This window comes from Phyllobates terribilis, unplaced genomic scaffold (genome assembly GCF_046119375.1).
Source record: "Phyllobates terribilis strain yellow unplaced genomic scaffold, ASM4611937v1 Scaffold_4__5_contigs__length_816908805, whole genome shotgun sequence".
NCBI classification, from domain to species: Eukaryota; Metazoa; Chordata; class Amphibia; order Anura; family Dendrobatidae; genus Phyllobates; species Phyllobates terribilis.
The window spans coordinates 190,961,615-190,972,675 of NW_027362764.1; the positions used below are offsets into that span (position 1 = coordinate 190,961,615).

The window sequence follows — 11,061 nt, forward strand, 5'->3', positions numbered from 1 at the left end:
GGGCATATTATGTATATGGCCAAGTTACAATTCTCATTTTATATGAGTTTATAGCCTCAACATTTTATTCTCATTTTATATGAGTTTTATAGCCCAAGACTTTATTCTTATTTGATAGGCTGATACTTATTGCTTGGGCATATTATGTATATGGCCAAGTTACAATTGTCATTTTATATGAGTTTATAGCCTCAACATTTTATTCTCATTTTATATGAGTTTTATAGCCCAAGACTTTATTCTTATTTGATAGGCTGATACTTATTGCTTGGGCATATTATGTATATGGCCAAGTTACAATTATCATTTTATATGAGTTTTATATCCCCATACTGTTTATTTGATAGTGTGGATCTTATTGCTTGGCCATATTATCTATATGGCCAAGTTACAACTACCCCCAAGTATATAAAGTGTGTGTTTTATACGGATGTAAAAAGCAAAGACACAGTAAAAGTATTAAAAGATTTTATTTTATTTTTTTTAAAGATAAATACAGCTCCAAGACATTTCAAAGACAAAATAGCTGATTATTTACTCTTATTTGATAGTGTATGAGTTTATCTGAGTTTATAGCCTCAACATTTTATTCTCATTTTATATGAGTTTTATAGCCCAAGACTTTATTCTTATTTGATAGGCTGATACTTATTGCTTGGGCATATTATGTATATGGCCAAGTTACAATTATCATTTTATATGAGTTTTATATCCCCATACTGTTTATTTGATAGTGTGGATCTTATTGCTTGGCCATATTATCTATATGGCCAAGTTACAACTACCCCCAAGTATATAAAGTGTGTGTTTTATACGGATGTAAAAAGTAAAGACACAGTAAAAGTATTAAAAGACTTTATTTTTTTAAAGATAAATACATCTCCAAGACATTTCAAAGACAAAAACCACACTTTCACAAATGGTGAGATTCATGAATCAGGCATGTTACGCATATTGAACCAATTTCTGAACACGTTGAAGGATGGTGATGCAATTAGCTGTGGCCACACAGGGAAGTGTAACATTTATAGTTCTTCACAGACCAGATACCGACAGATCGTGAAGCAATTAGCTGTTAGTTGTGGTCAATTAGTTGTGGCCACACAGGGAAGTGTAACATTTATAGTTCTTCACAGACCAGATGCCGAAAGATGGTGAAGCAATTAGTTGTGGTCACAAAATCGCACACATCTCTGCTTATAAAGACAGCTTTTATTATTATACTTTGAATGTGCAGATAAGAGTGATGTTACAAGACCTGAGACTATTGCATCATTTTCACGCTTATTATCACCAAAACACTTTAAGACCTTATTGAAGGACAAACCACGGGCTAGATTAAGTTTATAGCCTCAACATTTTATTCTCATTTTATATGAGTTTTATAGCCCAAGACTTTATTCTTATTTGATAGGCTGATACTTATTTCTTGGGCATATTATGTATATGGCCAAGTTACAATTATCATTTTATATGAGTTTTATATCCCCATACTGTTTATTTGATAGTGTGGATCTTATTGCTTGGGCATATTTTCTATATGGCCAAGTTACAACTACCCCCAAGTATATAAAGTGTGTGTCTTATACGGATGTAAAAAGCAAAGACACAGTAAAAGTATTAAAAGATTTTATTGTTTTAAAAAATAAATACATCTCAAAGACATTTCAATAATATAAAAATCCTTACAGAATATTATAAAAAGTATCACAAGTACAATTAATATACAATTCTTACAAAATAATATAAAAAGTGTTACATTCACATGTACCAAAATGCATGTAATAATAATAATATACATTATTACATTTCTTGCAGATTAATATAGAGTGTTACAATTCAGTCAGATCATTTATCCAATACAGCACTTACATCGTGAGCCACATGGATTGTAGTAATGGTAGAGACCTTTTTTTTTAGGCAGCAAAATTCCTTGTGTGATACCTAATGATGGAGAGTGTAAAGATTGAATTGTGCGGGTTGGTGTGGATACCGTCCGGGGTGTAGATACATCGCTACCTTCACTGATGGAAATTGTTAATCCATCTAAAAGCTGTCTAGTAGTGGGATTGGCCACAACTGTAGATGGAATATTTAGCTCTGCCATTGCCTGCATAAATGAATCCCAACCCCGAGGCAGATTCCTGCTGGCCAGGGCATGGCTCTGTGTTGTACTACGTACCAAATCCAGCAAGTTAGATCCTGGTATTACAGTTCCTTTGAAAATAAATTCGCTTTTATCATTCCAGGATGTAACATTTTTATTTTGCAGCAGCCTGTTTAGTAAAAATTCAGCATTCTTTTTATATCGTTCGTTTACATGGCTTACAATTTCACTGACCTCTTGATTTTTATCAGGGCCTGAATTTGGCAATTGTTGCTGATCAGATTCAGGAGGGCTAACGAGATTTAAAGTTGTTACTTCTTTTGAACTGTGCCTCGCATGTACCAAGTATCGTTGTAGCACGGAACTATACATTTTAATTTTCACATCATCGGGTATGTCACGACGTTGTAAAACTGCGCTAATTTCATCATCAAGACAACGAATAACACCAGACCCTCCACAAATCTGATGTGGGGAAAAGAGAGAGAGATTTCATCATATAGTTTTTGCCAGCATGAATAAAACCAAACAATATTATTGGGTTTGTGAGAAAAATGAGTTTCAATATTATGTAACAGCTGTTTTACAAAATAGCTCTTTCCAGAATTAGACGGGCCGGCTAGAATGCAGGAGAATGGGTGTTGTAGCCGCGGATCCATCACAATACTCAACTAATAGCCAAAATGGCAGGGTGGTGAAGTCGTCTAATAGGCACCGCTTTGTGTAAACGCACTTTTGTGTTTTGCGCAGTGGCCTTGTTTCAATGTCCCAGTACTTTTTATTTCTCACAATGCCCGGCTGTTCTACGACAATTCGCTTCTGTGTTTCTGTGTCAGAATTATGCGGGTAGTCCAGAACTAAATCTTTCAGACTGCTAAAATTAATAGATTGAGTGTTACCGACATTTAGTGTTATACCCTTAACTTTTAAGACAGTTTTACCAGTGTTGAGTTTGTATCCGTAAGTTTTGGGACCCGCAGATACAAACTCTGTGATGTGAGTGTCATCGGGTATCTCACTGGTCAGGTCACCCAGGTAATCGCCTAAAGTCGGCTGCCACTCACCTTCCCTCTGCACAAAAATAACCGAATCTGTGTCGTGATAAAGACACCTCTCCTGCAACCGGCCCAGCAGAGAATAGAGCTCTAGCCGGGCATACGCGGTTGTAAAACACGCTATAAAAATGTTTGTGTTTTTGTTGACCGTGTGGTGTCCTTTTGCATATTTCCAGTTAATGGTTGCAGTTTCATCATCAATGAAATGTAACATTGAAATGTCATAGTAAGGTAGAAACACATGCTGAAAAAAGCATCGGGGTTGCTAACAATGCTGGTACATGGTAAATTAGATCTCTGTGCAAACTTTCCCCATAAAGAATTTAAGAAAAGTTTGGAGATCTGTCTCTTTGCAGGATTCACGCCTATATTTTCAGGCCGTAATTGTACACCTTCTTTTTCAAGAAAGGAGTCAATGTACTGTTTTTTCTTGACAACGTCACTGCACCAGCTGGGATAACCCGAAGCCTCCTGCTTATCCCGAAGATGTAATTTAATGTAGGGGGCAAACAGATCATCAGTGCTGTTAGGAAAATGCCATATTTCGTAGATGTGTGCGATCCTATACCCTTTTTCTATGGCCAGCTCAAGCTCTATAGTGCACCATGTACCTGTCGGGGAATGCTCTTCATCACTATGTGCACAAACATCCGTTTGTGAATTTACAACGCATGTGTAGCAAAGGGGGAACATTAACTTTTTGTTGAGTTTTACAGGGAGAACTGGAAAGAATAAATCTCTCGGAGGGTAGACCTTGACTTTAGCAATGCCAAAGTATTTTTTAATGAAACCAAAATCATCATAGATGATATCTGGGTGGCCTACAGGGTATGTTTTAGTTTTGTTTACAAAGGGATAAAGACTGGTGAAATCATAGTAATGTAATGTCTCCCCATCTCTCAGACTGTGATAGAGTTTAATGGCGTTAGTTCGCCCGCCATAAAGAGCATCGCGTGGGTCTAAAGGTGTTGGGAATTCCATTTGGAGAAGAAATGTTTGAAGGTTAGAATCTTTTTCAACCATTTCACCCCAGTCGTGCTCCCACATCACTCTTACGCTGTATCCGCAGCACTGCAAGTAACGCTTTTTAGCTAAAAAGGCGTAATATAACTGGCCATAAGATGTATTTGTGACTTTATTTGTGTCATTTTCATTGTAACATACAGGACACCCATGATAAAAACAACCCTGAAATTCAAATGCTACATGCTGTTTGTTAACATAGGCGTAACCATCTAAAAAATATCTCCCGACTTGTTTTTCGCCGCCCCTCAAAGCATGCTGAATGGTAATGTTCTCTGTATGTGCTACATACATGACCCACTGTATAGCGGGTGACGAGTAGCGCTTTTTTGTCTTGTGATAATTATCACCGGGTAAAATGGCGATGGTTTTTTTTTTTGGTAGAAATTTAAATCTGTACATTGCCATACATACAAAGGCCAGGGTGATGAGTTGAAAAGGATCAACACATCGGGACACTACAATTTTTTTCTTTTGCAGCTTACAGTATGTTTTAACATTTTTTCTCGTCATTTCCATAATACGCTCTCTGTAAAGTTCACACGAGCGTCTCAAAATCTCAACATCTTGCTGACAATAAGATTTTAGCTCAGCCTTAAAGTCAAAAGTTGAATTTTTCCCGGCCTTTTAGCTGCTTTAGAATCGTGGTTGGTTCTAGCAACAGACCCCGCATGAAGCAATTTGCCGCCTGTATAAAAATTTTGTATTTAGTTTCATGTGTAAATACATATGAACAACTGTTGTTTTTCAAAGAGACGTGACCTTTTCTTTTCCTATTCATCAGGTGGTGTGGTGTTCTCGACTTTTTAGGTGGATTAGAAGTCAGCGTGTTTTCCGGCGTATACGTCGCCTGCAGCACCCCTGCATCTGTATACATATTAGAATTTACATTCATGTATAAATACACAGGATGAAACATTGTGTAAATAGATAGGTGTGTGCATATATGTATTTATATAGTTGGAGCATACCACTGATCGGCTGTTGTAAATTAGTTTCGCTTGTCTCTCCTGCAGTGCTGGTACAGGCCATAGTTTCTGCAGCTGCGACACCAGTAACATCAATATTCATATCTGCTAGAATATCGTCAAGCTCGCAATCCATATACGCCGCTTTAACAAGAAAGAATGAAATATAAAAATAATATATAAAACATCTACATATAATTGAAATAAGATAATAACAATTCTAGCTATATTCGATGTAATGCATACCTAATTCTGTATCTGTAAGCATGTCAACGTATGGATCCACAAAATTTTGTCCTTCCATCTAAAATAAAATTAAGTATGTGTGAATTTTCTGTGCTACCTGTACTAAATCTATAGTAATACAATAGTGATTTGAATGACGACTGCCTGCATTCAAGTACGGTATAATACTGAAACTAGCAAATTTTCTGCATTTTATATAATTAATATAACTTTAAAAGAAGTAGATTATGTTACACATCATGTAAATTAAAAGCAGCCGCATAAATACCACTATATTAAGCAAGCAAAACTACCAAACTAATACAGGGTAAACTCTTTATACATGATTAAACACTGTGCAGTGAATGCTCTATTTAGTGATCATTAACATCTAGTAACTATTATGTTATTTCAGTTGTAGCATATTGAATATATGACTAAATTATTAAAACAAATAATACCTTTAACTATGCACGCTTAAACATAATTAAACAACTGGGTATAGTGGTAAGACAAAATAACTAGATAATGCGTAATGGGCTGATTATACTTACTTTTAGACCCGATCTGAGCTGTGAGGAATGTTGCTATGGATCAACACTTTCTGTCTCAGAGCTGTGTGTCATGCTATCAGGCTGGAAGAATACATGAATATAAAGGAGGCTACCAGAAAAACACACCTTCTGTTAACTCCCACAAACACCCACAAACACAGCCCAGTTACGCCTCTTCACAATGATTCTTGATTGTACGCGAGCTTGACGATATTCTAGCAGATATGAATATTGATGTTACTGGTATCGCAGCTGCAGAAACTATGGCCTGTACCAGCACTGCAGGAGAGACAAGCGAAACTAATTTACAACAGCCGATCAGTGGTATGCTCCAACTATATAAATACATATATGCACACACCTATCTATTTACACAATGTTTCATCCTGTGTATTTATACATGAATGTAAATTCTAATATGTATACAGATGCAGGGGTGCTGCAGGCGACGTATACGCCGGAAAACACGCTGACTTCTAATCCACCTAAAAAGTCGAGAACACCACACCACCTGATGAATAGGAAAAGAAAAGGTCACGTCTCTTTGAAAAACAACAGTTGTTCATATGTATTTACACATGAAACTAAATACAAAATTTTTATACAGGCGGCAAATTGCTTCATGCGGGGTCTGTTGCTAGAACCAACCACGATTCTAAAGCAGCTAAAAGGCCGGGAAAAATTCAACTTTTGACTTTAAGGCTGAGCTAAAATCTTATTGTCAGCAAGATGTTGAGATTTTGAGACGCTCGTGTGAACTTTACAGAGAGCGTATTATGGAAATGACAAGAAAAAATGTTAAAACATACTGTAAGCTGCAAAAGAAAAAAATTGTAGTGTCCCGATGTGTTGATCCTTTTCAACTCATCACCCTGGCCTTTGTATGTATGGCAATGTACAGATTTAAATTTCTACCAAAAAAAAAAACCATCGCCATTTTACCCGGTGATAATTATCACAAGACAAAAAAGCGCTACTCGTCACCCGCTATACAGTGGGTCATGTATGTAGCACATACAGAGAACATTACCATTCAGCATGCTTTGAGGGGCGGCGAAAAACAAGTCGGGAGATATTTTTTAGATGGTTACGCCTATGTTAACAAACAGCATGTAGCATTTGAATTTCAGGGTTGTTTTTATCATGGGTGTCCTGTATGTTACAATGAAAATGACACAAATAAAGTCACAAATACATCTTATGGCCAGTTATATTACGCCTTTTTAGCTAAAAAGCGTTACTTGCAGTGCTGCGGATACAGCGTAAGAGTGATGTGGGAGCACGACTGGGGTGAAATGGTTGAAAAAGATTCTAACCTTCAAACATTTCTTCTCCAAATGGAATTCCCAACACCTTTAGACCCACGCGATGCTCTTTATGGCGGGCGAACTAACGCCATTAAACTCTATCACAGTCTGAGAGATGGGGAGACATTACATTACTATGATTTCACCAGTCTTTATCCCTTTGTAAACAAAACTAAAACATACCCTGTAGGCCACCCAGATATCATCTATGATGATTTTGGTTTCATTAAAAAATACTTTGGCATTGCTAAAGTCAAGGTCTACCCTCCGAGAGATTTATTCTTTCCAGTTCTCCCTGTAAAACTCAACAAAAAGTTAATGTTCCCCCTTTGCTACACATGCGTTGTAAATTCACAAACGGATGTTTGTGCACATAGTGATGAAGAGCATTCCCCGACAGGTACATGGTGCACTATAGAGCTTGAGCTGGCCATAGAAAAAGGGTATAGGATCGCACACATCTACGAAATATGGCATTTTCCTAACAGCACTGATGATCTGTTTGCCCCCTACATTAAATTACATCTTCGGGATAAGCAGGAGGCTTCGGGTTATCCCAGCTGGTGCAGTGACGTTGTCAAGAAAAAACAGTACATTGACTCCTTTCTTGAAAAAGAAGGTGTACAATTACGGCCTGAAAATATAGGCGTGAATCCTGCAAAGAGACAGATCTCCAAACTTTTCTTAAATTCTTTATGGGGAAAGTTTGCACAGAGATCTAATTTACCATGTACCAGCATTGTTAGCAACCCCGATGCTTTTTTCAGCATGTGTTTCTACCTTACTATGACATTTCAATGTTACATTTCATTGATGATGAAACTGCAACCATTAACTGGAAATATGCAAAAGGACACCACACGGTCAACAAAAACACAAACATTTTTATAGCGTGTTTTACAACCGCGTATGCCCGGCTAGAGCTCTATTCTCTGCTGGGCCGGTTGCAGGAGAGGTGTCTTTATCACGACACAGATTCGGTTATTTTTGTGCAGAGGGAAGGTGAGTGGCAGCCGACTTTAGGCGATTACCTGGGTGACCTGACCAGTGAGATACCCGATGACACTCACATCACAGAGTTTGTATCTGCGGGTCCCAAAACTTACGGATACAAACTCAACACTGGTAAAACTGTCTTAAAAGTTAAGGGTATAACACTAAATGTCGGTAACACTCAATCTATTAATTTTAGCAGTCTGAAAGATTTAGTTCTGGACTACCCGCATAATTCTGACACAGAAACACAGAAGCGAATTGTCGTAGAACAGCCGGGCATTGTGAGAAATAAAAAGTACTGGGACATTGAAACAAGGCCACTGCGCAAAACACAAAAGTGCGTTTACACAAAGCGGTGCCTATTAGACGACTTCACCACCCTGCCATTTGGCTATTAGTTGAGTATTGTGATGGATCCGCGGCTACAACACCCATTCTCCTGCATTCTAGCCGGCCCGTCTAATTCTGGAAAGAGCTATTTTGTAAAACAGCTGTTACATAATATTGAAACTCATTTTTCTCACAAACCCAATAATATTGTTTGGTTTTATTCATGCTGGCAAAAACTATATGATGAAATCTCTCTCTCTTTTCCCCACATCAGATTTGTGGAGGGTCTGGTGTTATTCGTTGTCTTGATGATGAAATTAGCGCAGTTTTACAACGTCGTGACATACCCGATGATGTGAAAATTAAAATGTATAGTTCCGTGCTACAACGATACTTGGTACATGCGAGGCACAGTTCAAAAGAAGTAACAACTTTAAATCTCGTTAGCCCTCCTGAATCTGATCAGCAACAATTGCCAAATTCAGGCCCTGATAAAAATCAAGAGGTCAGTGAAATTGTAAGCCATGTAAACGAACGATATAAAAAGAATGCTGAATTTTTACTAAACAGGCTGCTGCAAAATAAAAATGTTACATCCTGGAATGATAAAAGCGAATTTATTTTCAAAGGAACTGTAATACCAGGATCTAACTTGCTGGATTTGGTACGTAGTACAACACAGAGCCATGCCCTGGCCAGCAGGAATCTGCCTCGGGGTTGGGATTCATTTATGCAGGCAATGGCAGAGCTAAATATTCCATCTACAGTTGTGGCCAATCCCACTACTAGACAGCTTTTAGATGGATTAACAATTTCCATCAGTGAAGGTAGCGATGTATCTACACCCCGGACGGTATCCACACCAACCCGCACAATTCAATCTTTACACTCTCCATCATTAGGTATCACACAAGGAATTTTGCTGCCTAAAAAAAAAGGTCTCTACCATTACTACAATCCATGTGGCTCACGATGTAAGTGCTGTATTGGATAAATGATCTGACTGAATTGTAACACTCTATATTAATCTGCAAGAAATGTAATAATGTATATTATTATTATTACATGCATTTTGGTACATGTGAATGTAACACTTTTTATATTATTTTGTAAGAATTGTATATTAATTGTACTTGTGATACTTTTTATAATATTCTGTAAGGATTTTTATATTATTGAAATGTCTTTGAGATGTATTTATTTTTTAAAACAATAAAATCTTTTAATACTTTTACTGTGTCTTTGCTTTTTACATCCGTATAAGACACACACTTTATATACTTGGGGGTAGTTGTAACTTGGCCATATAGAAAATATGCCCAAGCAATAAGATCCACACTATCAAATAAACAGTATGGGGATATAAAACTCATATAAAATGATAATTGTAACTTGGCCATATACATAATATGCCCAAGAAATAAGTATCAGCCTATCAAATAAGAATAAAGTCTTGGGCTATAAAACTCATATAAAATGAGAATAAAATGTTGAGGCTATAAACTTAATCTAGCCCGTGGTTTGTCCTTCAATAAGGTCTTAAAGTGTTTTGGTGATAATAAGCGTGAAAATGATGCAATAGTCTCAGGTCTTGTAACATCACTCTTATCTGCACATTCAAAGTATAATAATAAAAGCTGTCTTTATAAGCAGAGATGTGTGCGATTTTGTGACCACAACTAATTGCTTCACCATCTTTCGGCATCTGGTCTGTGAAGAACTATAAATGTTACACTTCCCTGTGTGGCCACAACTAATTGACCACAACTAACAGCTAATTGCTTCACGATCTGTCGGTATCTGGTCTGTGAAGAACTATAAATGTTACACTTCCCTGTGTGGCCACAGCTAATTGCATCACCATCCTTCAACGTGTTCAGAAATTGGTTCAATATGCGTAACATGCCTGATTCATGAATCTCACCATTTGTGAAAGTGTGGTTTTTGTCTTTGAAATGTCTTGGAGATGTATTTATCTTTAAAAAAATAAAGTCTTTTAATACTTTTACTGTGTCTTTACTTTTTACATCCGTATAAAACACACACTTTATATACTTGGGGGTAGTTGTAACTTGGCCATATAGATAATATGGCCAAGCAATAAGATCCACACTATCAAATAAACAGTATGGGGATATAAAACTCATATAAAATGATAATTGTAACTTGGCCATATACATAATATGCCCAAGCAATAAGTATCAGCCTATCAAATAAGAATAAAGTCTTGGGCTATAAAACTCATATAAAATGAGAATAAAATGTTGAGGCTATAAACTCAGATAAACTCATACACTATCAAATAAGAGTAAATAATCAGCTATTTTGTCTTTGAAATGTCTTGGAGCTGTATTTATCTTTAAAAAAAATAAAATAAAATCTTTTAATACTTTTACTGTGTCTTTGCTTTTTACATCCGTATAAAACACACACTTTATATACTTGGGGGTAGTTGTAACTTGGCCATATAGATAATATGGCCAAGCAATAAGATCC

At 36.8% G+C, this 11,061-nt stretch overlaps 2 protein-coding genes across 3 annotated transcripts; one reads left to right on the forward strand and one right to left on the reverse strand.

The window, feature by feature from the left end:
• Positions 1-1,612: 1,612 nt before the first annotated feature.
• LOC141265208 (uncharacterized) lies at positions 1,613-6,103 on the reverse strand. 2 transcript variants are annotated; one of them, XR_012320064.1, is made up of 4 exons: positions 5,933-6,103; positions 5,400-5,457; positions 5,157-5,297; positions 1,613-2,572 (listed from the first exon to the last, which is right to left on the reverse strand). XR_012320064.1 is itself a non-coding variant. In XM_073678009.1 (4 exons), exon 4 carries the CDS (start codon positions 4,702-4,704, stop codon positions 3,283-3,285), a length of 1,422 nt encoding a protein of 473 aa, XP_073534110.1. In that variant the 5' UTR covers positions 4,705-5,052; positions 5,157-5,297; positions 5,400-5,457; positions 5,933-6,088; the 3' UTR covers positions 2,796-3,282. The 2 variants fall into 2 exon arrangements, 1 of the variants encoding a protein (XP_073534110.1); XM_073678009.1 differs by lacking the exon at positions 1,613-2,572 and adding an exon at positions 2,796-5,052 and having other exon boundaries at positions 5,933-6,088.
• A 28-nt stretch (positions 6,104-6,131) lies between these two features.
• LOC141265209 (uncharacterized) lies at positions 6,132-9,799 on the forward strand. The gene is made up of 2 exons (XM_073678010.1): positions 6,132-6,256; positions 6,361-9,799. The coding sequence occupies exon 2, from the start codon at positions 6,709-6,711 to the stop codon at positions 8,128-8,130; it is 1,422 nt and encodes a 473-aa protein (XP_073534111.1). The 5' UTR covers positions 6,132-6,256; positions 6,361-6,708; the 3' UTR covers positions 8,131-9,799.
• The last annotated feature ends 1,262 nt before the right edge of the window (positions 9,800-11,061 follow it).